Source organism: Amia ocellicauda, chromosome 13 (genome assembly GCF_036373705.1).
Source record: "Amia ocellicauda isolate fAmiCal2 chromosome 13, fAmiCal2.hap1, whole genome shotgun sequence".
Taxonomy (NCBI): Eukaryota; Metazoa; Chordata; class Actinopteri; order Amiiformes; family Amiidae; genus Amia; species Amia ocellicauda.
In genome coordinates this window covers 28,154,766-28,181,284 of record NC_089862.1, presented here as the reverse complement: position 1 = coordinate 28,181,284, position 26,519 = coordinate 28,154,766, and the positions used below count along the sequence as shown (strand labels likewise).

The following is a 26,519-nucleotide window of genomic DNA, read 5'->3' as shown; positions in this document are numbered from 1 at the left end:
GACTGGCTATGATTTATGTTCACTAAGCTATTTTCCCAAATCCACTTAGGTTCTAACTTAGGAAATATGAAATGTAATTTGTTATACTCAGAACAAAGTTTCAGGACAGAGCTGAATTTGTAGTAGTGTGGAAGAAACTCTTAGCTATAGACGTGTGTGAACAGAGAATCCTACAGCCATTGAATAATCCCTTACAACTGTCAGCCCTGGTCAATCTCTCATAAAGCAGCAAAATGTAAGCAGTTTCGTTTTTTAAATGGAAGGTGATGAAATTGTATTAAAGCAGTATAGATTTTGTTCTTCGGTTTGTGAAGTATTCGGGTCCAACAATAATAACGTGGCTACTAGAAAACAGCCCAGTAACACAGGAAGTCTTGAGCTGCCAGTAGTGCTCTTTGTGCGTGTTTGTGGTGTGATAGGAAGTTTGTGCTGTGCTTACTGCTGCAGCGCAAGAATACCAATACAAGCTAATTGTTACTTCAGCAATGTGCAGTCATTGTAGTATCAACTACACTTTGGAGATCAGGATGTGCTATGGTGTTTAGTTTTTGTTTTTCATCACAATTATAATGCCTAAATCAAGTTTTTGGCTTGTGTCTATAATCACTCCTAAGGGATCATTAAAATATTCCTGAAATACCTAGACAATACCTTTTTTTTCTCGTTCTTCACAAAATTGAGAGAGGGGTGGAGGTTGTTGAAGTAAGTTTCTGTAAGTTTTGTGAGCTAGTAAATGGATAAAAATGTGTTTTTAAAGGAGTAAATCCAGTTATTTTACTTTGGAAGCTTGAAGTATCAAATTCTTCCCAGTATGCTGTGTAAAAATATTTTCCTCATCAGGTCTTGTCTCAGTATTGGCAAGAGTCACCGATTTGTTCTGATAATTCAGCGGGAAAGGCAATCTTAGTATACATATTTCCTGTATGGTGCGTCATTAGCAGACTGTAACGGAACGGCACACAATTGTTTGAGCATTGCCAGGGCTTTAGAAATGATCAGGATTTCCTTGGTTCCCCATTTAATGGACTCCTCTGTGTGGTGAGGTACCTGTAAGTCTTGAGTATTATCAGAGAGGGGTTTTCATGCCATCTGTCTGACACTGTAGCTTTATTTGATCGCTGTGTCAAGGAAAAGAGCCTGGATATATCTTGCATTCATCTGACTTGTGTTGGTACCAGGATTCTATCATTGGGCTGAGTTGATTAACGACTGGAAGTACTAATTTGGGGGTGCATAATAAAATATCCAACTTTTTGTTTTGTTTGTTTTAAGGACAAAAAAACACACCGCACCTTTTTACATACTTATTTCTTCAACTCAGAAATGTAATAGTACATTGCACTATCCAAAGCCTAGACAAGTAATTAATCAATGATCATTTCAATAAACTTGAAAGTTGTTGTGCCATGTTTATGATTAACAGAGCAGTATTGAACCCTATTGACTCTTGAATGTGTTGAATGCTTGCTTTTCAGGTTTCCTCAAAAGTCGGGATCGCACCCACCAGAAATTCTATTCCCAGCTGACCAAAACACAGATTTTCATTCGCTTCATTGAGGAATGCACCTTCGTCAGTGACAAAGACACTAGCTTTGCATTTTTTGATGACTGCATTGAGAAGGTGAGACTTTCAGACCTCTGACTTAGAACTGCTCTTTTTGGTGGGGAAAGTGGCTTTAGTATATAATCCACATTCATCATTACTGCACAGTCAAATAACATGGTTACAGCCTTTGCTCTTGTAATGTTGCTTGCACAGTATTAACCTAGTGCAACGTTCTTGGGAGAGAATGGACCGCATTTACATTTTCACTTGCTTTCAGATGCGTATTTAATTAAGCACATCAATCCATTGCTCAGTGTTTGTGTTCAGGTTTCAAACTGCTGTGTATGTCACATTTTAAGGTTTGTTTAAGGATATTCTTATTGTAACACCACATACACTGGAATCATTAATGACAGTTTTAGGTGCATGTGTGTATATTGTGATGTGTTTTGTCCAAGAATGGGACAAATTGTCTAAATGTCCTCATTCAAACAGATATTGTGTTATAGGTGGCATTGCATGCCCAGAACTACCCTTTATACTTCTGCAAAGTTTACATTTAAGACCTGTCACTGCTGATTTAGTATTGGTCTTACCATTTTTTTTTCCCAAAGTGTGGTATTCCAGCCATTAGTCATGAAAAGCTTTCAAACAATCACTAAGTGCCTGTTGACATTCATCTTGTATGAGTCCATCTATAAACTGAGGCAAACTCAGCAACTTAGCTCAGATAGTGTCTATACAGCAGCACAAATTCAAAATATTGGTTCTAAATGAATCCAAAAATGCATTTTTTACATATTTTAAATATGATTTAGCTTGTAATGTGATTCACCTTTACAACTAATTTCAGTTTGGAAATGTTCAATTTTGTTTGTAAGACGTTCCTTTTGATGTTTTGTTTTTATGTCTTCAGCTTTTTCCGTCAGATAAAGGAACGGACAAGGTAGCAAAGGTAATGATTTTGATTATCTTCTAAAGTGTCAGTATTTGCATTGTTTTGAGTTTGGCTTCTGTTTTTACCAACACTGAGATTTGTTCCTTCATTTCTTCTTTTCTTTTCTTTGTGAACTAAACTTCAATTGATATGTTATCTGTGTCCTGCAGGTGGAGGGGGAGTCCTCCGAGGACACCCGGTTGATGGAGCTGGATGAGTCGCAGAAGAGTGAGCACACAGTCTTTGTCATGCCACCCGAGACACCTGTAGAAGACGGCCCCGACCCGCCCAGCAAATACAGGTCAGCACTCAGTTTAATGGTGCTGGACTTCAGCTCCCTGTGTAATCCACGGAAAGCCTTTCTCTCATCAGGCTCTGCTTTGAGCTTGATTTCCAATGACTTGATCAGTGTAATGTTTTTGTCACAGGGAGACTAAATTTGGAGTGTGATTTAGCTCTGCTCTTGATTAAACCACCCTCCCCCCCACCTCCCAACTTATGACCACATTGGTAAGAGGCCCTCTGTAAGGCAGCACTGAAACCATTGCAGTTGGGGTGGCATGCATCTTAATGGCCAGTCGTGCAGCAGCACATGGCAAGGGACTATGTTGATTTATCACCAGGTGGTGAAAAGAAAGTTGTGGACACTTCACTAGGTTTGCATAGTTAGGAGTTTAAGGATAATTTGTTTCACAGCCTGTTTATCTGTATTTCTGCTTATTACCCATCTTATTCTGGTTTGGCACCCTGTCAAACACTGACTTGACTTAGTGTTTTGATGTACTATTTAGAAAGGCTTAGGCTTAGAGGTTTCTGCAGTCATAGCTTGAACCAGAGATGGAAGAAGTGAGCTTTTTGTTGTTGAATAGTAGGGGAGGTTGTAAATAGTTTGGTGTCTTGGCTCCGTTTGTGTTTGTATTTGTGTGTATAAAACTGAATTTAATTACTGCCAGGAATCAAGATAAATGATCAAGCTGTAAAGCTACACATGGATTTTCTCCAAGTGCAGTTTAAAATTAATATAATTTACTGTGCTCTGATATTATTATTGTATATTGACAAATACAATTGGATTTAGAAGCCTGACTGCAAGTTTCTCAGACTGGGAAAAGCCTCTTAACATGGTAAGAATAAATTCAGGGAAGGCTGCATCTTAATACTCACTACTGAGGTAAAATAAAATAATCTGTGTGAAACATGGAATGCACATCAATACAAAAAAATTGAACCACTAACTAAAGCAGAGGTTTCCAAACTGGGGTCTGTGAGGGGGCGCTAGGTGGTCTATGGTCTGAACTTTTCAGCTAAGGATAAGGTTCTATGTTCTCCATTTTTTTTATTTTATTAACGTAGTATAATGTGGCATTTTGTTGTAGGTGGGGGTCCTCAGCCAGAATCTGGTTGGCAAAGGGGTCCTAGGGCAGAAAATGTTTGGGAACCCCTGAGCTAGAGTACCCCTCTCACTTTAATTGTTTGATTGTAACACAAGTAACCTGACAGTAAGGCATCTCTTTCTCATCTGGTTTCAGCTATACAAACTTCCCTCGGTTACAGCTGGAGCTGTTTGACCGGCCCCAGGAGCTGCGGCCCTCCCTGAGCCGAAGGGCAGTAGGTGGCAGTGTGTCCAGCAGCCCTGCTCTCCTGGCTAAAAGAACTAAGCAGGTGAGTTGCAGGCCTCACAGCAGGTAACATAGGCCTTCAACAGAAGACTTGCCCTCTTCATGTCAACAATGTTCTCCACAAACGTCACCCTTAGTGGTCTTACAGTGGAGCTCTCTAGCTGGATGGCTGGAGAAATGGACACTGTTTATTTGCAGCTCTGGGATTGTTAGCTCAGCTGCTGTGTAAAATAATACAACTTACACATTCTCTTACTAACAATGCATTTTGTTAGAACTCAATAGCAGAAGGCATAGTATTTTCAGGCAAACCAAGGATAATAGCTAGTCTATAGCTGGACATACCATTAATACGTTTCTGGGGTAAAAGCAGAGATTGAAAGTATTTTATATGTATGTATTTATGTGTATATATATACATCTTTTTAAAAATGCTGAATGTTGGCTATTTTCAGTGCTACTATTTTTTCATTACAGTATGTAACAAGGGGGTTACATGAAACGGTAACAATGCTCTACATTAGTCAACTGAGATTAAAGCAATTTAAACAGGACAACTGGGAATTGGATAGACTGATGAAAAATGTATTGTATGAGAAATAGATTTTTGGACTATATCGAATATCACTTTTCCTTCTTAAGTCTGAGGAAAGAGGAGATGTTTACTTTTGTTCCTGGTCCTTGTGTGAGTCATTATTTCTGCAGCTGTGCTTAGGGAAAGCGTAACAATTATCCAGCTTAAACTAAACCGCAATGGAACGACATGAGAATTGATTGTCACATGAAATAACTTGCTCAAGACCTCCATTCTGCCAGGTTAAAGCACACCTTTAAGTAATTGGTAAAACTGGGAATTTAGAGTATGTTGACAATGAGCTGCAGCATTGGAAACTGACCCCGATTTACAGTAGATCTTGCTTTGCAGTGTCGGTACAGTGAGAGCTCTCTCAGCTGTTGTCTTGTTCAGTAGGGAGTTGTGGCTGATTCAGGGCGGACAGGATGTTGTTGCATTGTTTATGGGTATGAAGAGAATCGTTAGAACAATGTGCTGTTTACTATTGAACCTCATTATTTTTAGAATGCTATTGTTTCATATTTGACTAGGGAGATAAAGCCTGAATTGGCTCACAAATTCCACATCCATATATTCTCCAATACCCATATACTCTCTGGGATCCCTTTAGACAAATCTGGAAAACAAATCATGGAAACCAGTCCCCCAAAAGGAGACTGGTCTCCTCATTTATTTATTTTAATTCTCAAGTCCATTAAATTGACCTAATTTCCCAGTCTCTTTCCGTAAGTATTACATTATTCAGTGAATTCTACACAATGAAATGTTTCCTCCTAGGACTGGAAATGTATAGCTATGATCTGAATTGTATGTGAATGTGAACACACACTACTATATTCACAGATTTTATATTAAAATATTAATAAATTAAAATGTATATTTCATATCTGGATAGAGTGGTCTCTGATAATTTGTGTTGTTTTCAGCTGCAGTACATAAATGTTCAAAATGATTCAAAGTGATCTGATGTTACATTGTTTTATTGCTCGTTTATTCAATGCAGAGTGATGTAGCTGTGGGTATATTAACAGAGTAGCTACAGGAAGAGGAGAGAGGGTGAGAGTCTATGGATTTCTTTGGCTTACAGAAGATTTGATGATATTGTGCTGCTGTCTTGTTTCAGGAGATCAAATCAGCCTCCAAAATGGCAAAGCGCTTTTATGCCAACCCTCCCCTGTGGGCAAAGTGCCTGTTCAGCCACTGCTACAGCCTGTGGTTCATCTGCCTGCCGGCCTGTGTGAGGGCCTCCCACTCCAAGGTCAGGGCCATGCAGCAGGCCTACGAAGTCATCGTCAAGATGAGCAACACTGAAGTCGAGGTCCTTGACGAGGCAAGTGTGTTTTCCTTTGAAATGTGTGATTTTTGTTTTGTTTGGTGAACACTGATTTTAAAGGGATGCCTTCCATACTGCAGCACTTTAAGTCAAGATGTCTCTCCTCGCTCCTTGTTTGCAGGTGTGCTACCGTGTGGTGATGCAGTTGTGTGGAATCTGGAGCATGCCTGTCATGGCGGTGCGAGTTCACTTTGAGATGAGGAAGGCTGGAGTCCGGCCTAATGCCATCACCTATGGCTATTACAATAAGGTACTGCCTGGACTCCAGATATCATAATGTGATTTATTGAGTGAGGGGAGTAACTCAATCTACCACTATCTCAAATTGCACTGTCTTAGAAGTGGGCACCCAAATAATCATGCTACAACAGTGCTCTCCAGATTAGAGAAACTGGTTTGCTTGCTCCAAGATTATTTGGAGAACAATACAGGTATTGTTTTCTGCCTGCTATCCCTGTTTGTGTGTGTGTATTTTAATACAATCATCATACAAAAGTGCTGATCCTGGCACTATTTTTTTTTTTTTTTTTGTGTAAGATTGATATCTCTCTGGTTTAGGAGTTAGTCCCAATGGCTAGATCAGATTCCTCTGCTGGTGCTGTATTTTACCACCGTGTGAAAAAAGTATTCTTCCTGAATCTTAAAAAATACAGAATTATCTTTTGATATAACACTTGATCTCTTTTCATGCACATGAAACTGGTAGTACTTGTATTATAAGTCTACATATCGCCTGTAATATCAGTGTTTCAGTACCATCAGTTTTGTTTTATTTTGTTTAGTTTGTTACCCTTTCATAGATTCTGTAATCCTGCAGTAAGAAATTCTAGCCCTCTCATCCCTTTCCCCCTGCAGGCGGTTCTAGAGAGCCCATGGCCAAGTCAGAACCGAAGTGGCCATTTCATGTGGACCAAGGTGCGCAATGTTGTGCGAGGGGTGGTGCAGTTTAAACAGGCACTCCGCAAGACATCTCCCTCAAAAAGACCCATCCTAATCACCACAGGTAACCACTACCAGTGATCTCATTTCTCAAAAAAGCCAGTATTTTCCTTTGACCCTGTCTCTCTCCTACCATCCCCTGTGTGATAAACACCCTGAGCCTACAGAGACCCCACCTTTCACAAAGTTGTGCCATGGAAGAGTACTTTGCAATGAAGAACTGACTGCACCGAGACATAAAGACCGCATTGCCAGACCTTCAGCTCTGTCCCAGCATGTTTCTGAATCTGTTCTGCCATCTACTGGCTCATGACCGTCAAAGCACATACAGAATGAAGAAACTCAGCTCTGCATTCAATTCCTTGTAAACAAGAGCTCGAATGATTCACTCAGATCCAAAAAGATCTTGCATAGCTGCCACCTCAACAGAAACGAGCACTATGTTTGTATGGGAGCCTGTGAGCACCCATACAAATGTAGGGCTTGTTTCTGGCTCTGGCCGTGTCGTGACATGGCGCTGGGCCCTTCTGACTAACTGTGTCCTGCAGCTGCAGTCGATGGCCCCGGTAGGAGTGATGGGGACCGGAGTAGCCACAGCAGTGCAGACAGCGTCAACGACACCAACGGGGGGGAGCACACGCTGTTCGTCAGGAGCCTCGTTGTCGTAAACGAGCCGGACAATCACTGCATCACAGGTATGGGACGGCAACCTCCACTCTCCACACTCCTGAACGTGGTGGCAAGGATCTCTGTTTGGTGCAGTGCTTATAATCTTAAAAATACTAAAATAGTTTTTTTTTTTTATTTGTAGAATTCTTTCCAACCTGATTTCTTTAATGTTTCCTTCTTTTAAAATACTAATTTATCTTAATCCTTTGCTTTCCCAAAAGACCTCTTGGTTCCAGATTTAACGTTTTGAAATGTGACGGCAGCCAGAAATCTGTCTCTGTCTCTGTCTCTCCCTTATAACTGAAGTGTCCCTCCTTTGGACTGCGTATCCTTGCTTCTGCTCTCTGTGCTGTCTCTTAGTGCTGCATGTGTCCTTGGCTTTGGCAAAGGCATGTGTGAAAGGAAGCTTTGGAAGGGACTGGGGGTTGTGTTCCTCTATTAAGTGCTGCTTAAGGTAATAGTCCCTCTACAGATTTGCTGTTTCTGTGTCATGAGCACAATCCACTCACTCATTGTACTTTAACGACAAGCATGTTTGCATTATTAATGATTTAGTCTTGGCAAGACTAGATTTCAGAAGACAAAATAATTGAATGGCATTTTGCCTCAATACTAACTCATCCCATCAACACAAGCTCTCTTGCTCTTTTTCTCTCTCGCTTTCTCTCTGAGTTGATTCTCATGTTACTTTCTAAAGTCATTATGCTTTTTTTTTTGGGTGGGGGAGCATTTACAAAGTTACAAGAGACTGAAAACCTTTTAAAGGCACTCAATGTTTTCTTGGCACTTTTGCTTTAGTGTATTGGTGCGGTGACATGCTTGGTTTGAAAATATCTTAATTTTAATTGATTTTCATTTTAATATTGTTTATGGAAAAAGTAAATGCAGATTGTAGAAATGTGGCTGTATTCTGCATTTCTAAAATAAAAACGGCACTGCTATTGAGATCAGATATTGAAATTATTTTTTTAGGAGACATAAGATTTAGATTTATAATTGACATACAATATGTATTAATCCAATAGACTTGTATCTGACTTTATAATCCGTTTCCTATAAAAAAAAATCTAGTTTTTAATTACTTAAAAATCCCAATGGGGTCTAGTTCTGCATTATAAATGTTAAATTACCCATTTACCAGAAACTCAGTTTAATTGACTGTGTAAGCAGTTCAGATAGTGATTAAGATGTTTGTTCCCTATTAAATCACAATGCAATACTTAATGTAATGTATAGTAAGGATGCCTTAGGTTAGACTGGGTGAAATTGTTATTATAGAAAACCGACATAATTATAACATTCTCCTGCTTCCTCAGTACAGAAGAGTTTAGTAGGGCACTCTCCAATTATTTAGTTAAAACCTAACATAATTAAATTTAAGTACTGCATAAACTATTTGATTTAAAGGAAACATAATCATTTGTCAAAATTCAAATATTTTATCATAAACAAATAACTTAATGGTCAAATCTTGATTAGCATGGGAATACATATTTATACAATAGTAGTGTACCACAGATGTACGTGGCAATTTGCCAGTACTTGTATAATTCCCCAACAGCCTTCATATTGAAACACTACTGCAACCATATTTAACAGGAACATTTAATGTATATTGTAAACATTTAGCACTGCTCTATGATTTATGAGGTTGTTTTCAAGAGGCAATTGTAATATTAGTCTAATTTCTAGTTTCTTTCTCATAAAATATGACATGCACACATCTGAACAATGAGGAAAAAGGCATTCGGTTTATATTCCCAACAAGTATTAAATAAATCCTAAGATACCTACTCCTTTGAAATATGCAAGTTTTATCTTGTTTAGAAAATCTTTTCTGCTCCTTGTAGTAAATTTGTGTCTGAAACAAGCCTGGTCTGTCGGACAATATTGAAGAGGAATTTTATAGAATTGATTAGTTTAATATTATATTTTGTATGTTTTATATATATATATGTATAGTTCTGACACTGGCTACTTGACAATCGTAATGTATTTGCTTTAAATTAAGCAACAATCTGAATGCAGTGTGTACCCAAAATAACATTACACTGGCAGTCCATTTCCTCCATTATGAAAGTTAATCATGACAGATCAGACACTTTGTTTAATACTTGAAAGGGTTATTATTCAGTGCTGCATTTTATTTTTCAGGTTTTATTTCAATCATATATTCGCTAATGCCTGACAGAAATGCTCAATTGTTAAAGCAAGTCTACCTTTTTGTTTTTGCCATGCCCAGTAGTTTTTTTGTTTTTTTTCTCTCTCAAGTTTAGTCTTTTTATACTGTGATAGTCCAGTAAGCACACACATCACAATACAATAACTGTGATTAATGTCTCCATGGCAAATGTGTTGATATGGTGATTGACTGAATGGCTCTTCCTCTGCTGCAGGCGGTCAGTCGGACCAGGGCTACGGGTCGAAGGATGAGCTGCGGCAGGAGGTTTCGGACAAACCACAGGCCATGGCTTCTCTCCCAGAGGCTGACCCATCCAGCAAGTCAAAAACCAAGCAAAACGGTAAGGACAGCACTCTGCATGAGCTTTGTGTTTCATAGTCTGTAATCATAGGTGTGTGTGTGTGTGTGTGTGTGTGTGTGTGTGTGTGAGCTTGTGTACAAAACCAGAAACAAACCATAGAGGGTATGACCCGAAGCCCAGAAAGAACAACAAGCTTTCAATCTGTGAATGCACTGTCTTGGCAGGGGAGGATGTGGCAGAGTCTCAGGACAGCGTGCTCGTTGTGGCAGAGCCCCCCAGCCCTGTGGACATGCCAACCTCGGGACACAGCATTGTCAAGCTGTCCACTGGTAGCATGGACAGTGGAGCTGGCAGAGTACCCAGCGGTAAGTGAGGCTTTCCTTATTGACTGCATCAACGTAGAACACTTAAAACATTACATTTAGCAGAAATAAGCAAAGTTGACCAAAGTAGAAACTTGAGTGCTTATATATATATATATATATATATATATATATATATATATGCTTCGATCCGTAGCTGCCCTTTTCCATGTCGCGCAAGCAATTTGTGTTTCATCTTCCCATCTTTTATGTAGTTGTCTTCTAGGTTTCATCTTTTGGGATCCAAATGATTGCTTTCTTTCTATCTGTTCTTGCAATGTGTCTTGCTCTTTTAGTGCTGTCATGTATTTTTGTCTTGTTATTCAAAGTATACATCTTTCCATGCGTATTTGTGTTTGCAGTTTCTGTATCATTTTAGCATTTATTGACCAGGTTTTGGAGCCATATGTGAGCATTGGTAGTATGCATTTATCAAATACTTTTCTCTTCAGGTAAAAAGGTAGATTTCCTTTCAATACCATGCACCCTTCTTTGGATTTCTTCCATAAGATCTCCATCTGCCTTCATTTTTTGTCAGATGCACTGAGTATGGGTTGTTAATATTTTTTAATATTTGTATACCAATATTATAAACTTTCTAACATTAGTTTCTTGTAGTATTTCTAAAAGCCGTATATTAAAATCATTCTGCTTGTGATTTCTGCATGGTCTCTTCAGGCAGCACCGCTGGGCCACTCTTCTCATCCCAAGGTGCCAGTGAGGATGCGGTGTTCACAGAGGAGGGCCTCCCTACACCCCCACGCAGCCCTGCTGACACTGGGCCTCCGCAGCAGCGACCACAGCGACCAAAGCCATTCACAGAGCGGAGCTGCAGCTTCAGCGCGGAGAGCCGGACGGGCATCCTGCTGAAGAAGGGCAGCCTGGATATGAGCGTTGACGAGATCGCCATCAAAATGGGGGCTGACGCCAAGATCCTTGCAGCTGCATTCTCTGGCACCAAAACCCCACCACCTGCGAGCACCTCCTTCAAGGGGCTGGAGTCCGGGCAGCAGCAGCAGCAAGATTCAGAGGAGGATATGAGGACTTCATTTGACAGGCTGTCAGAAGAGAGCAGTGTGTCTCCAGAACCAACAGAGCTTGGTGCGAGCGATGCCACTACAGGAACCACCCCCAGTGAGCCAGCTCTTTCCCAGCGAGTCTCAGAGGTGGTGCTGAGGAGTGAAGTTACAGAAAAAGACTCTACCAAGAGAAGCAGCTTATACTCTAAGGCGGTGGAGAGGGAAGATGTACAAGTAGGGGCCGACCCCTTGTCTCTGCTCGCTTCTGAGAGTGCAGATGTTGTCTCAGTCCAGAGCGAGGACAGAGGTGTACCACTTGTGGTATCCAGGAACCTGGCTGATGAGATTGAGATGTACATGAACCTCAAAAGCCCTCTAGGCACCAAGTCCTCCAGCATGGAGCTACACCAGGGTGACATAAAGGAGATGGTGGCCCAGTCAGAGCCAGTCAAGGCCCATGAGCGCCGGTCCAGCCTCCCCTCCCCTCCCGTGAAGACACCCACTTCTGTCAGTGATGTCTCAAAGCCTGGCCCGACTGTAGCCAGGTCCAAGACCTTCACAGGGAAGCCCAAAAGCTCTAATCAGGCCCAGAATCAGCGTTCTTCACTCACGTCCCTTGTACGCACGTCCCAGCACGGCTCACTGGGCTCCGTCATCAATAGCATCTCTGGCATCAAGATGGACAGCCTGCTGTCTGGGCCCAAGATGGACGTGTTCAAGTCAAGCATGAAGCAAGCTGCTAATGTGGCCAGCAAAGTGTGGGGAGCTGTGGCTTCAGCGTACTCCTACTCGGATGACGAGGTGAGCATGGCAGGGTGTTCATCTCTTGAGGAGGAAAATTAGCCATCATCAAGAAACTTTCACTCCGTGTTTGTAGATACGATTTAAACCTAAACCAAACTGTTACAGATTGATTTTTTTCCCCTTTCGGCCCAATACACCTTCACTTTCACCACCTGTATTGTAATTATCAATTATACACAAAAATGTGTGACTTTGTTCTCGGGCAGTACTGAATATGAATTAATTTCCACTGGTATCATCACTAATGTTCTCTCCCTGGTTTGTGTGTGTGGCAGGAGGAACACGTACAGGGGGAGGGCAGCTTTCCTGTAGGGCTGGAGGAGCACCTCCTATCTAGGAGTGGGGGGGACAGCCCCACCTCCAGGGGATTGATACCAGGCCTGGCCTCCAACGGCCTGACCCAGAGCAGCACTAGCCTGGGCAGCAGCAGCAGCAGCAGTGATGCAGGGAGACTACAGCACCCGCCCTGTGAGCATCTATCCTTTCCTCTGTCCCTCTCTTTCTGACACATAATGCACAGACTGATTTTTTGGTATGGAAATCGACTTAAAGTGGAGCAGCAACCATAATTTCACATTGAAACACATTATAGGAAATGCAACTATTGATTTAAGTAAAGCAAAGTTCAGATACATTACTGCTATTAGGGTGACTTTTGTTTTAATGCATGATGTGTAATGTTAAAGTGGCTATACTTGTTTGAGGTCTTGTGGTCGTCTCTCTGTGTGCAGACGTTGCCGGACGGTGTGTGAAGGGACCGGAGTCGGAGAAATCGGAGCAGAATTCCTCTCACCACGCCAGCACTTCCAGCATCTATCAGAACTGCGCCCTGGAGGTGAGGAGGTCAAACAGCGGGGGTGTAAAACCTCTCTGGTTATTCCGTCAGATCTACATGTCCTATTGTTCATTTATAGCATTTTGTATTCAGTACTATCAGCAAATTCTGCACATGTAAGCTCAAACTGCAGTAAAAGTGTAAATATTGCACCTTTTTTGTTTGTTTTTTCTTCCTTAAAATACCCTGAGATTCTGATGGTTCCTATTTCTATGGCTGCAGACACAGACACCACAGTAAAGCTGTTGACTGGGCAAGGGTTAAATAAGGCTGTTTCAATACTCGTCTCAACAGCTGTGCGTTTTTGGACTGCTTGGAATCAGACTCTGAGCACTGTGTCTTAGTGTTATGAAGGTATTATTATTATTTTTAATTATGTAGGCTGAGCATATCATTATAAGATTATATATAATTAAAGAGGTGTGAGCTGGTGACTCAAAATATAGCATTATGCCTCCCCCATGCTTTGTAGCAGTTGAGTAATTTTCATTCCATCCGGGACACTTTTCTTAACTGTAAACGGCTGAAGTGTAACTCACTCCAAGACCTCTTCTCTAACACACTGGGATGTTCAGTAGAGATGGCACGGTAACTTATTTCAGCAGCAAACCTCTTCTGTAGTTTCCTTCCATTCCCTGCTTGGGGTGGTTAGTGTCAGGAGTGTAAGGCATGCCCGTGTCCGTGTCCCCGCGCAGGTGCTGATGTCGAGCTGCTCTCAGTGCCGGGCCTGTGAGGCCGTGGTGTATGACGAGGAGATCATGGCTGGCTGGACAGCTGACGACTCCAACCTGAATACCACCTGTCCCTTCTGCAGGAGGACCTTCCTCCCCCTGCTCAACATCGAGTTCAAGGACCTCCGAGGCACTGCCAGGTGAGCCCTTTACAAATGCAAAGACTACAAAACATCTTAGAACGGGCAATATTCACAGATACGACCAGTAGCAGTGTTATACATCGATCAGCCATAACATTATGACCACTGACAGGTGAAGTGAATAACACTGATAATCTCATTATTATGGCACCTGTCAGTGGGTGGGATATATTAGGCAGCAAGTGAACATTTTGTCCTCAAAGTTGATGTGTTAGAAGCAGGAAAAATGGGCAAGCGTAAGGATCTGAGTGACTTTGACAAGGGCCAAATTGTGATAGCTAGACGACTGGGTCAGAGCGTCTCCAAAACTGCAGCTCTTGTGGGTGTTCCCAGTCTGCAGTGGTTCGTACCTATCAAAAGTGGTCCAAGGAAGGAAAAGCGGTGAACCGGCGACATGGTCATGGGCGGCCAAGGCTCACTGATGCACGTGGGGAGCGAAGGCTGGCACGTGTGGTCCGATCCAACAGACGAGCTACTGTAGCTCAAATTGCTGAAAACGTTAATGCTGGTTCTGATTGAAAGGTGTCAGAACAACACAGTGCATCGCAGTTTGTTGCGTATGGGGCTACGTAGCCGCAGACCAGTCAAGGTGCCCGTGCTGACCCCTGTCCACTGCCGAAAGCGCCTACAATGGGCACGTGAGCATCAGAACTGGACCACGGAGCAATGGAAGAAGGTAGCCTGGTCTGATTAATCATGAGTTCAAGGTGTTGACTTGGCATCCAAATTCCCCAGATCTCAATCCAATCGAGCATCTGTGGGATGTGCTGGACAAACAAGTCCAATCCATGGAGGCCCCACCTCGCAACTTACAGGACTTAAAGGATCTGCTGCTAACGTCCATGCCTCGACGGGTCAGGGCTGTTTTGGCGGCAAAATGGGGACCTACACAATATTAGGCAGGTGGTCATAATGTTATGGCTGATCGGTGCATATTTCTATTATTTAAAGCCATGTCTGAAATTGTTTTTTCCATATATTTATTTTCCTGCACAGCTTCTTCCTAAAGCCCAGCACCTCTGGAGACAGTATACACAGCAACAATGTGCCCATAGCAACAGAGCCAGCAGAGCCAAAAGCTGGAGCTCCTGTTCCCACCGCTGACCTGATCAGCTTTGCAGATCCTCCGCAAGACGGGCCACTGGGGAGCTTAGAGAAGAGTGCTGCTAAACCGAAAAGGTAACTTGTCAGGAGTGATGTGAAGGGTATCTGCTCTCTTTTAATACGATGGCATTGGAAGCTAAAGTGGAATTGCCATATTAATGCCTCAGTGAATAGAGTTATAGGAAAAGGGTTCTGTGTGATGTATGGCTGAGGTCCACAAGTGTGGGTTCCCTAATATTCTACCCAATCTACAGGACTGTAAATAATCTCCAATCCGTATCCGTCAGTCTTTATCACTAAAAAAAACTGTATCATCTGGCTACAATACTATTTGTGTATCAGATCTTACAACCATGCAACTGTATTACACAGGCCTGTGTGAGTGCTGTCTGGAGGTTGGGCTGTCTAATTTCGGGATCACGCCTGCCAGCCCAGTCTTACTAAAGCTCTTCCCCTCCCTGGTTTTCTTCACAGTGTGGGCGGACTGGTGGTGCAAATGGACCCATTGGGGCTGAGTGTCAAGAAGGGGGCATCTCTGACACGCAGCAACAGTATAGGGGGACCCCTACAGAACATGGACCTCTCCCAGCGGCCCTCCCATGGCGTCTCAACCACCAGCCTGCCCAACAGCCTGCAAGAGGTGTCGGTGAGTGGCCTTATCCACATGTAGATGTATTCTTTGTGGTTTTTACCTCCTCAAGAACTAACGTGTTATAGGAAATATCGCACTATTCCCCCAACCCTATTTTCCTAATTCAATTCAATTGTCTGCATGACCCCACTGTCCATAGCACTGTTATCTCTGAGGATGTTGAAGCAGGTTAATTCATGATAAGGGAGGGAATAATGTGTATGTGGAAATTGTGGATATTTGGACAAACTGTTTGACATAGCATAGAAATATTGTCACTTATTAGTATAGTTTAACATATATTACTTTAATTGGGAAAGAGTACGAAAAAATAAATTCAGGTGTTGCTGAGTTGTGTCAACTTCTGTGAATGGGGTATTTTGTTTCCAGGACACCCTGGGTCAGAAGAGGCCCAACCCCCTGCCAGTGTCTGTGCCCTACCTCAGCCCTCTGGTGCTTCGTAAGGAGCTGGAGTCTCTGCTGGAGAACGAGGGGGACCAGGTTATTTACACTCAAAAGTTCCTCAACCAGCACCCCATCATCTTCTGGAACCTGGTGTGGTACTTCAGGAGGCTGGACCTGCCCAGCAACCTGCCTGGTCTCATCCTCACCTCTGAGCACTGCAACAACGGAGTGCAGGTCAGCCCAACACACACAAACCTATTTGAAATATTTGTTCCCTTCCTTTTCATCAATTCTTCATTGGTCTATTTCAATTCTGGGTTAGCATTAGAGTTTTGGTTCCTAGGAATTAATCTTTTGCTGCGCTGACTGTGCTGTGTTTCTGGACAGCTCCCTCAGACGTCCCTGTCTCAGGACAGCAAGCAGGTGTACGTCCAGCTGCTGTGGGACAACATCAACCTGCACCAGGAGTCGGGAGAGCCGCTGTATCTACGCTGGAGGAGCCTGTGTGAGTAAACTTTATTCACCCCTCAACATGGTCTACCACAGCAGTCTACACAGTACTGGCAGAAACATGAAATTCCTTTAATTTAGTCTAGTAGTTCAGTATGGGAGACATTGTAGATTTAGATTTGCTTAAACATTTCAAATTTAATTCAAATGCATGTTAAAGTAAGACTTGGCTAAAGGCTAAAGAGGGCTTTACTTTCCTGGCACTGTTGATCATCCTTTGTGTTAATCAAAATCCAAATGTTCTTACATATTATAGTTGCCTCTGATATAAACTGTAGAATTTGTAATGTTAGGAAAAGCTTAATCTTTGTAGTGCTCAAATTAAAAATATTTGTTTTGGTCTATTTCTAATAATGGAAGAAAATTTGCATTTGTGTGAAAAACCTCTCTCTAGTGCCAAGGTTATCTACAAAGCAATTATTGAATGCCTTTTAAAGAAAGCGCATGGATTGTGTTGATGTGAACTTACTGTTGGAATGACCGTGCTCTGACGCTGGTGTGTTTCCTCTCTGTCCTCCCACAGTGCAGAAGAAGGCCTCGTTGTCTCCAACAGATCACCAGGACACCAGGGCCCTGCTCAACAGCATCGTGAGAAGCATCCAGACCAACGATGTGTACGGACCCATCAACCTCCTCCTCCGAGAGATCAAGAAACACCCGGACATCAAACGCCAAAGGTCCGGACCAAGGCAGAGAGCATGATCTGTTTGAGAGACCACAATCAGCCATTTGTCATCTTGAGTATAGATCAGGCTGTGGGCTTCATAAGAACAGGATGAAGTTTACAGTAATGTGATGCTCAGCCAATTGTTTTCTTAGTTTGTTACAATAGTCTTTGGGAAGCCTTAGTGAGTCCTCATCATGTGTCACTTAGTGATGGAGGGAGGGGTCATGTAGGAGATGATGAAACTGGATTTCTGTTATATAAAATCTGTTCTCTGTTTCACATTCTTGAAAGCAAAACACACAAAATATTCCAATCTGAGGAGGCATTACTGTATTAGGCCATGTTCATTCAGTACATTTGTGATGGGAGTGTTATTTGCAGTGCTTTCTGTAGTAGGAGGATTCCGACACTTTTAAAAGCCATATGTGATATGTGTTTGGTTGTCTGCAAAATAACTGTTCACAATACACCAGTAAAGTCAATGATGCATGATCTATACCCCCAAGCAACCATTGTACAATTCCTTGTCTTTGTCTTCCAGGAGTATTTACAGAGAGATCCTCTTCTTATCACTAGTGTCTCTAGGTCGAGAGAACATTGATATTGGTAAGTAGATGATTACTTTTACATACTTTGATTATTTGGGGAATCCCGTGGATCTCATTATTCTATTACACAATTGTAGTTGAAAGTACTCCCTGATTCACTTAGTTTAATCAACATTGTTCATTTAAACTATACTTGCTGATTTTGAAGCAGCACAATTTCAGTGTTCTGTCCTCTGGGAATACTTTTCAGATATGTTGTGACTGACCTAAAAACATATTGCATGCATTTTACGTGTCTAAATCTGACTGTGTGCTGGATGGCTGTCTTTACAGAGGCTTTTGACCGCGAGTACAAGGTGGCCTACGATGAGCTGAGCCCAGAGCAGCTGAAGGCCCTGCACATCATCGATGCCCCCCCCGGCAGCAGCATCCAGTGGTGTCTGAAGTGCTTCGGGGCGCCGGTCATCTGACAGGGCCGGGGCTCCACCTGAAGGAACAAGACCACTAGAGCAGCGATGGCCCAGGACCTACTACAGTGGCACCACCCCCGCCCTCTCTGGGCAGGAGGATAGAGGGAGGAGTTATCCGTAGAGTTGTTTTTAAAAGGTCTGGAAAATATCACCCAAAGATAGACAAGATGGTACTTTTACAATACTGAAAGTCTTTTGCTTCTGCCTCATTATAGCGTATGACTTGGTCTACCTGAGACTTGCAACCATTCCAGAATTGTTTCCTCCTGGTATTAATGCGTGTGCGTGTGCGTGTGCGCGTGCGCGTATTAAACCGACAAATACACACACTGTAAACCCTGACTTTTTATTAGCCATGTGCTTGTAGAAATAATATCGTTTTGTGAAAGGAGATGGCTTTTGAAGCATAAAGGGAGTTGATTTTTACTGAAATTAGTCTCCCAAAAAATAGTTTTAACCTTACATTTCCACGCAAATTATTAAAAGGAAAAAAGTAGGAGTCTTTCAATAACACAAATACAAAAGCTGCTTTATCCTCTCTGGGACTAGCTGGGATGGAGTGGGTTTTTGGTTGGCTCTGCCTTACTGTCTCGTATTGAGCACATTCCCCTGCATGAGCCCATAGCACCTAAAGTCCCAAGAAACTCTCTGACCTTCAGCTACTCACACTAGAATACTTGAGAAAAATTAGAAACCGTAAAAATACAGTAAAGACCTAAAAAACAGTAAAGACCTAAAACATCAATGTATTTTTTCACACTTTCATGATAGATGGTTGGTTGTTTGGTTTTTCATTATCTGTTTTTTTTTTTTTTATTATGAATATTTTTTTAATGAAAAAAGATTCTGAACCAGGGTTGCCTTTACAGTGAGGGGGCGTCCCCTCTCCCTCGTGACTGTGTATTTCTAAGATTTGCGTCTTCAATACGAGTGGCCTGTGTGCAGGGGTACAGTGCACCTGCAGTTCTCGATTACTTGATGGGGGTGGGGGTTTTGGATGGAGATATTTTTATACTGTTGTGTATATTGTGTAGTTGACGCTCGACTTGGATGGGAACGGAGTCGACCGTTGTTGAGAACGGATTGTACCTTCAGACAATCGATCCACTTTGTTAAAAACATTCCAGCCTCTTGATCCGTGCTTTGCATTATCCGTCTCTGTGCTGCCTTTAAAAGTGGCAGACAGTCCAAGTGTGGGATACTAAGGGCAAGGACCTTCTCTCGTCTCATCACTGTGAGTGTTAGGGCAACCTTTACCTATGAGGGTGGTAAATCTTAAGGGAAATGAACCAGTCAAGAAACTACTGATTAAAACAAAAAAAAGCTGTTATGTCAAAACTACAGCTCCGTGGCTCCTTCCATGATGTTTGCCATAGAAATTATGTCATTCCCGTCTGAAATTGCACCTTCGCCCTTGAACTCCACAATCAAAGTCTAATGGGAAGATTATAATTTTTTCCTCCCTTATCAAAATGGTAGACCAGCAAGCAGTCTTTTTGCAGCATACAGCATGGACCCTTTCCTAAAACAAAATCTCAATTAACAAATTAATTTTATGTACATTTTAAACTACTATTAATTTTTCCATAAAGAAAATAAGCAACGCCCTCATTCAGCTGAATATCAATCAGCCCAGGGGATGGTTGGCAATCTAGATCATACTGACTACTCCTTGTTTGAAGGAGGATTTGTGTAGACTGCAGTTAGAGACCGTGGCAAAACAGTTTCCTGGTAAAAGCTTTTAAACTGAGTCCGACATCCTAACTAGTTCATTTGTTGTCCCCCCCAACTCCCAAAGTTGATTTTAAAACTGTTTAGACCCTCGCATCCTCGCATGATTTAAGGCTAAAAGAAAATGGACAATATTCATCATGTTACACTGGCCAAACATTAAGCAACAAAAACTAGTTAAGCACTAAGGACTCTTACAAGCTACACTAAGGGTGCCGATTCTGTCCCTTCACGATACTCATCTTGGGTTTATCAATTTAGGTGGCCCTACTTGGAGACCAGAAAGCCAAGCCAGTTTGATCTATTGAACCCTATTTTGTTTGTTGAGATTATTATTGTTGTCAAATTGCACTGCTAGGATTTGTACATTGAACAGCCCTCGCTGGGTTTCTTTTATTTCTTCTGAAGCATTGTGATAAAGTGATTCCAGCACATTCAATTGTATATTTTATATTTTTTCTCCAGTTTTAGAATTGATGCGCTCGTTTAGAATATGTATAGTTAAACAATTCCCTTCAGAAAAAAACATTCAATCAATGGTTAGTGTGTCCTTTGAAATCAGGTGTTAGTGGATGTGAATTTGTCTATACAGAAACTTTAATGCAATAAATGAGTTCTGAGTTACACAATGTCCTCTGGCTTCTTTTTGCAAGGAGGGGTGAATGCATTTTAAAGGTGAATTACTTAAAATGTAATGGAAACATGGCCTTTGCTCTGGTGTAATTCAATGGGAAACAATCTCAGTACTATTAGAAGTGTTGGTCTGCTGGTCAGGTATGTCCTATTTACAGGACCTGGTATTGGGCTGAAGACCATGGCTCTGCATTTGAAGATCATCAAGATCATCCTCCTGCACTGGTTTTAAAGCACTGAAATTGCACTGTAACCATTGGGAGTTCATGGCAAACTGTTTGCCTAGGTGATACAGGCATGTATTTTTACTATAAACTAAAATACTGCATTGAAGTTTCATTACTTGAATGGTTTATGTTGTGGTATACACTTCTGGCATCTGCTCCGATATAATCGGGAGTAAAACTGATCTCATACAAAAACCTCACTCCCTTACAAATTACAAAAAAAGGGTTAGGATTTATTTAACATGAGCTTTGACCTACAGTAAGCTGGTTTCATAGCCTTGATTCATACAAGCCCCTGAATGGTGTTGATCGAAATAAGCATCTCAAAGACTAGGGTTTGATCTTTGATCTTTGGGAAATCAAGTGCTGCGTTGATGCTGTGGATCATGCCTCACCTGAGCCAGTTTTCCAATGCACAGGAATGTCATCTATTACATCCACACCTCAAGATGGTAGACTTGACACATTGATAAATGACCAGAGCATGCTCCAGCTGTGTGATATTCCTCCAGCAATAATGTAAGCTAAGTGTACAGGTCTAACACTGCAGCTACCAGGTTTGCACTGGCACTGTACATAGACCAACATGCCACATCTTCCCCTGACAATCAGATGTCCATTAAGTAATGAAATTCTTAAGACTGACCAGTTCTGCAAGGATTGGGTGGTAGTGCTAACAGCATTTGAAGGTTAAATTCCCATAAGCAGCATCTGAAATATCACATCATACACCAAGTTTCAGCAAAACTGTTTATTTGATTTTTACATGGTGAAGATTTTACTTCTGGCTGGATTCGGACTTGGATGTGGAGGCTCTCAGAGATGAAAGACGACGTCTCTTTGCGATCTGTTCCTGGCGCTTCTCCTTTGCCTCCTGTTACCAAAATGGACAGAAATATCAGTACACAAGTGTGGCATTTGAAATGTACAATTTCATCTTTCCACCAAACCCATAAGCAAAAGGAGAAGTGTCTGAGAATTCGTAAACAGTGTGGGACAGCCCTGGCGGCATCGTACCTTCATCCTCTTGGCCAGCAGCTTGGCGTACTCAGAGGCCTCTTCCTTGTTCTTCTGGGTGCGCAGCTTCTTAAGAGCGATGCGCCGGCGCTTGTGCTGCAGGACACGGGGGGTCACCAGACGCTGGATCTTGGGAGCCTTGGTTCTGGGCTTCTTACCTACGAAGCAGGAGAAAGCAATTAAGCCACTGATTGACCCTGATTTCTGGCAGTGCAAGTCCAGCGTTTCAAACCAAATTTCAGTTAATCTGTCGAAATATACCCTCGGGTGATGGTCTAAGGACACATTCATACTGCAGCTAATTAACTGTGATGCACCTTGAGACTGCTCGCCTAAATAGTGTTTTGCAAACTACCGATTTCCATATCCAACACTTCAGAGAATTTTATGACAGTTCTGCAAATGAAGCTGGTTGTATGGGTGTGTGATAAGAGTCTGGTGTCAATTCCTATAGGGCTGTTCAATTAATTGAAGACAAAGGACCGACATGTCTGGTTTGGAATAAGAAACCAAGAACAAAAAGCCTCTCGAATGAATGAGTTTATTAAAACAAAGATGCTACAAAATATAAAATTTACTTTTTAATAAGATGGTCTTTTGTATATGAACTTTTTAATTGCCAATATAAACATTTCTGGCTTTTTGTCCCATCTCTATAGAATCTTTTGCATTTCTGTTGGGGTGGGACTTAAGTTACATCAGTGATTCCAAAAGTTGAAGGAGCCAGTCAACACTATTCGAAAACTACCTACAACTTGCAATGTGTCCAGTGAAACAGCATTACAGCCTTCAATGTATACACAGAGTTTGAACAAAGTACAAAAGGGTCCTTAAAAAAAAGCATTGCATTTAGCTGCATCCCAAAGTACCACAAAAAAAGAGAACGCTTCCAATATTACAATATTGCAATTATGTGGCCCCCAGGAATCATTTTATGTGCACTATAAATGTGTACAGATACAATTCAACACTGCAGTAGGAATAAAAGCCAGCTATACCAACCTTCCTTGGTCAGGGGTCTCCTCACCACATACTGCCGCACATCATCTTCTTTGGACAGGTTGAAGAGCTTGCGGATCTTGCTGGCCCTCTTGGGACCCAGGCGGCGAGGGACAGTGTTGTCGGTCAGCCCTGGGATCTCCTTCTCACCTGAGTTACAGAACTGCTTTTAGTCCAGCCCAGTACATCAGCAACCCAAGCCTCAGTGTTTTTTTTTTCTTCCTAGTTCCACCTCAAACTGGTATCTACATATATTACACATACTTGGCAAAAGGTTAGCGGAGAACCTGCTTTTCTCATTTACTACAAAGCTTAGAGACAACATTTTACCATTTTAGTTCTGAAGCTTTAACAAAAAGTCAAAAGTTAAGGTCAGACAGCACAGCTCACATAAGACAACCTATGCAGACCTTCCCAGTGTGACCTGGGTATTCACGGTTTCTCTGTGTGGCCTGTACATTAATCTTCCCCACTCCTGAGTTCCAGTGCCCTCCATGTAATGGACTTGTGTACAAAAAATGCTGACTGGCTTTCTGGGCACAGCATTAACCTGGAAGAGTATTGTCCCATCTACAACTAACCCATAGGCTAACAAAACCACCCGTTACCAAAGAGGGCAAAAAGCCATGGAGGGATATCCTGTACTATATGAACACAATAAGAAGGTTGAAACACTGAATACATTTCAGGGTGCAGCCGCAGGGATCACTGACAGACAACACCTGCACTCACCTTTCTTGATGATGACCAAGTTGAGCACGCTGAGATTGGCGTCCACGATGCAGCCACGGACAGACTTGCGTTTGCGCTCGCCGGTCCTGCGGGGGCGGTAGCAGGAGTGGCCCTTGCTGAGCAGCAGACGCACACGGCCGTGGGTCAGCACACCCTGCTTCATTGGGAAGCCCTGCTTGTCGTTCCCGCCGCTGATGCGGACCACGTAGCCCTGCATTACAATACAAGGGTTTGTCTTAGGATTTGCTGGATAGAACTCACATTCACAGGCCAGGAGCAGCCACCTGGCCACGTCTGGCTCTCCAAAACCCCTGATAGTTTAGAAAGGAGCAGATTAAGCAGATTGTAAAGCTAAACTCCTTTCAAACATGCAAATCACAGTGGTTGGTCTGTTTATACTCTCATCTATTTCAACACTGCCTTCAGGTTAACTAAAAGGTCATCTTAGTTAGGTCCAAGAGAGAAGACTCCAAAGAATGCCACGTACATCAATGTAGCTTCTGTATTATCAGCCGTCTTGGACAACACCAGGTTTACAGATGCACTTTCACACCCAAGAGGGTATGGACCTGAAGGTTTTCTGAAGGACAGTAAGTGTTGAAATGCACTTGCTGCCAATCTTACACACTGAACATTTTTGCTATAGCATCCGTACCAGCAAAATAAAGTGTCATTCGTGGGGCACAACACAGCAGCATGATAACTGTACACTCACCTTCCACTCATCACCCAGAGGATCAGCCGCCACCTCTGTGGCCATGCGCTTCTCATAGAAGGTGCGGAGCTTGCGCTCATCATCGACTTCAATGAGCTTCTGGCAACCAGTGGCTGGGAAAGAGATGTTCAGCTGGAAAAGAGGCAGGACATGGTACACAAGTTTAGTTTGACAGTCTTCAATATCTGAGATTGCTTTTGTTATGGGTTTGCCAGCCAGTTTCTTCCAGCAGGCTTTTCAGATCATTTCCATCAACCTGCAAAATACAATAGTCAGGTGTCGACTGTGTTAAACTGTTTGGCACTGACTGGGGCTAATGAAGGTTCACAAGGCTAAGTACAAATCAGACCAAGTGCAATTACAACACACTGCATGAAGTTACACCCCACTGGGTTTTTAACGCAAAGACAATTTCACACGACTGACCTAAACGAAAGCTTAGAAGTTGTATCTGTACATGTAACCGAGTTCACAACCGAGCAGCCAGTGGAAATACTTCATCGCAGCCTCAGGAGAAACCTACAACACCTACTTAAGAAATTAGGCTCAACACCCACTTTAGAAATTAAGCTGAAGCTGGAACTGAGTGAAGGACAGAAATGTAAAAGCACGTCTCCACTGATCTGCAGGCCGGTCTCGGCGCACACAGTCGTGGCGTGAGGCCCACAATGTGCAGTGTTTCCACACTGTTGATAAGCAGGACCGGCATCTCCACAATGTAATAATGGCGTCTAAAATATACTCCGGGAATGACGAATTCAACCGATCAGAGAAGACGACACACTGCTGTTACAAATAGGTTGTCAGTGGCAAACGCAACAGATACAGCCTCTATTACACATTTCTCTTGCAGGAGGGAGCCATCTTTACCCACTCGCAAACTGCGCCGTTATCGAGTGATTTAATCCACAAACATCTCTGGCTTCGCAACCCCCAACCTTAGCATCGGCATCGCTGTCGTGTAAGGGACACTGCGGACTTTTGTTTTATTGAAGTATGGCCACGTAAATGCAGATCCGAACATGTTCAAGTAATCATTTAGCCGACCTCACCTTCATTCTGCCGGACTGACTCTGCTCACGTCCGCCACCGAAAAGAGACCGGACTTCCGCCACACACTCTCACATAGCCACGGAGCGCTATCGCGATACCGCGCATAGCCAAAGTAACGCGAGATTTGGGCTTGGCAAGCCGAGTAGTTTAAGCTGCTTGCTAATGAGATGAATACATATACATACATAGTTCTAATGAAATAAACAATATGATACGTAAACCTTAGACGGAAATAAATACAGTTCTAATATTGTTCTTGTCGTATAAACATCTTTGATCCAATATGACGAATTCAGTATGCACTTTCACTATCCAGTCTAGAGCCTGGGCTTTTGTCATAAAGGTATTTAACTCAGTAGCAAATCACAAAAGCGCCGTCAAGAGTAGAGTTTTAATTTTCTGTATATGGAAAGTCGGTTAAAAGTTGCATTTGGTCTGGGTCTATTTATATTTATAGTGATTTATAGTGAAAATTAAGCCTTTCACCCAACTGCCCTCATGAGCATATTTCATCATGTTAAATTATGGAAAAGTACTTTAGTACTTCTCCTGCTTGAGCACAAGGAAAATAATCCCCAAGCGTAATATTATATTATTAAAAACACTACACCACATTTTGAAAGTCTCTTATTTGGTGCTTCCTATTAGTATTATCACTAAAAGCATAAGAAACACAATATTGTCTGTGCTCTCAAACTGATGGACACAAGGCAGGGTACAGCAGGGTGCCAGAAATGTGAAATGTGTGAGTATGATCTTGTGAGTATGAGCATGTGTGGATAGGGTTGGGGGGGTATTACCTTCCTTTTTCCCTTAATTGTGACTAGTGTGGATGTGGTATAGAAAGTACACTGCCTATTCTGCAGTTTCTTAGCAAATAAACAGCCTTTTATTGTAAAACACAAATATGTCTGTGGAATGTGAAACAGGGAAATATTACGAACAGTTTCCATTGTTGTGCCCAAAGTTATGACATGGTGTTCTACACTGTGGAAGTCTGCAATTAGCAGCTTCCTGCAAAATATCCTCTTTCCTGCAATATTTATTGTTTCTGAAATACCAGGACCACATTGCTTACATAAC

The 26,519-nt window shown here is 42.2% G+C and overlaps 2 protein-coding genes across 2 annotated transcripts in view; one reads left to right on the top strand and one right to left on the bottom strand.

The window, feature by feature from the left end:
• The window catches only part of dennd4c (DENN/MADD domain containing 4C), a 55,510-nt gene extending 34,821 nt beyond the window's left edge, over nt 1–20,689 (top strand). Inside the window, exons 13-33 of the mRNA XM_066720422.1 lie at nt 1,476–1,621; nt 2,463–2,501; nt 2,654–2,784; nt 4,013–4,145; nt 5,800–6,006; nt 6,131–6,259; nt 6,865–7,012; nt 7,497–7,643; nt 10,014–10,139; nt 10,325–10,465; nt 11,141–12,282; nt 12,561–12,753; nt 13,017–13,120; nt 13,816–13,991; nt 14,991–15,173; nt 15,573–15,744; nt 16,120–16,368; nt 16,522–16,639; nt 17,168–17,321; nt 17,853–17,917; nt 18,193–20,689. Coding sequence (XP_066576519.1) covers nt 1,476–1,621; nt 2,463–2,501; nt 2,654–2,784; nt 4,013–4,145; nt 5,800–6,006; nt 6,131–6,259; nt 6,865–7,012; nt 7,497–7,643; nt 10,014–10,139; nt 10,325–10,465; nt 11,141–12,282; nt 12,561–12,753; nt 13,017–13,120; nt 13,816–13,991; nt 14,991–15,173; nt 15,573–15,744; nt 16,120–16,368; nt 16,522–16,639; nt 17,168–17,321; nt 17,853–17,917; nt 18,193–18,329 — 4,040 coding nt within the window. The 3' untranslated portion in view covers nt 18,330–20,689. The remainder of the gene's footprint in view (nt 1–1,475; nt 1,622–2,462; nt 2,502–2,653; nt 2,785–4,012; nt 4,146–5,799; nt 6,007–6,130; nt 6,260–6,864; nt 7,013–7,496; nt 7,644–10,013; nt 10,140–10,324; nt 10,466–11,140; nt 12,283–12,560; nt 12,754–13,016; nt 13,121–13,815; nt 13,992–14,990; nt 15,174–15,572; nt 15,745–16,119; nt 16,369–16,521; nt 16,640–17,167; nt 17,322–17,852; nt 17,918–18,192) is intronic.
• Nucleotides 20,690–21,656: 967 nt separating this feature from the next.
• On the bottom strand, nt 21,657–25,540 carry rps6 (ribosomal protein S6). The gene is made up of 6 exons (XM_066720421.1): nt 25,436–25,540; nt 24,384–24,515; nt 23,669–23,879; nt 22,940–23,086; nt 21,938–22,095; nt 21,657–21,794 (listed from the first exon to the last, which is right to left on the bottom strand). Exons 1-6 carry the CDS (start codon nt 25,439–25,441, stop codon nt 21,699–21,701), a joined length of 750 nt encoding a protein of 249 aa, XP_066576518.1. The 5' UTR covers nt 25,442–25,540; the 3' UTR covers nt 21,657–21,698.
• Between the last annotated feature and the right edge of the window lie 979 nt (nt 25,541–26,519).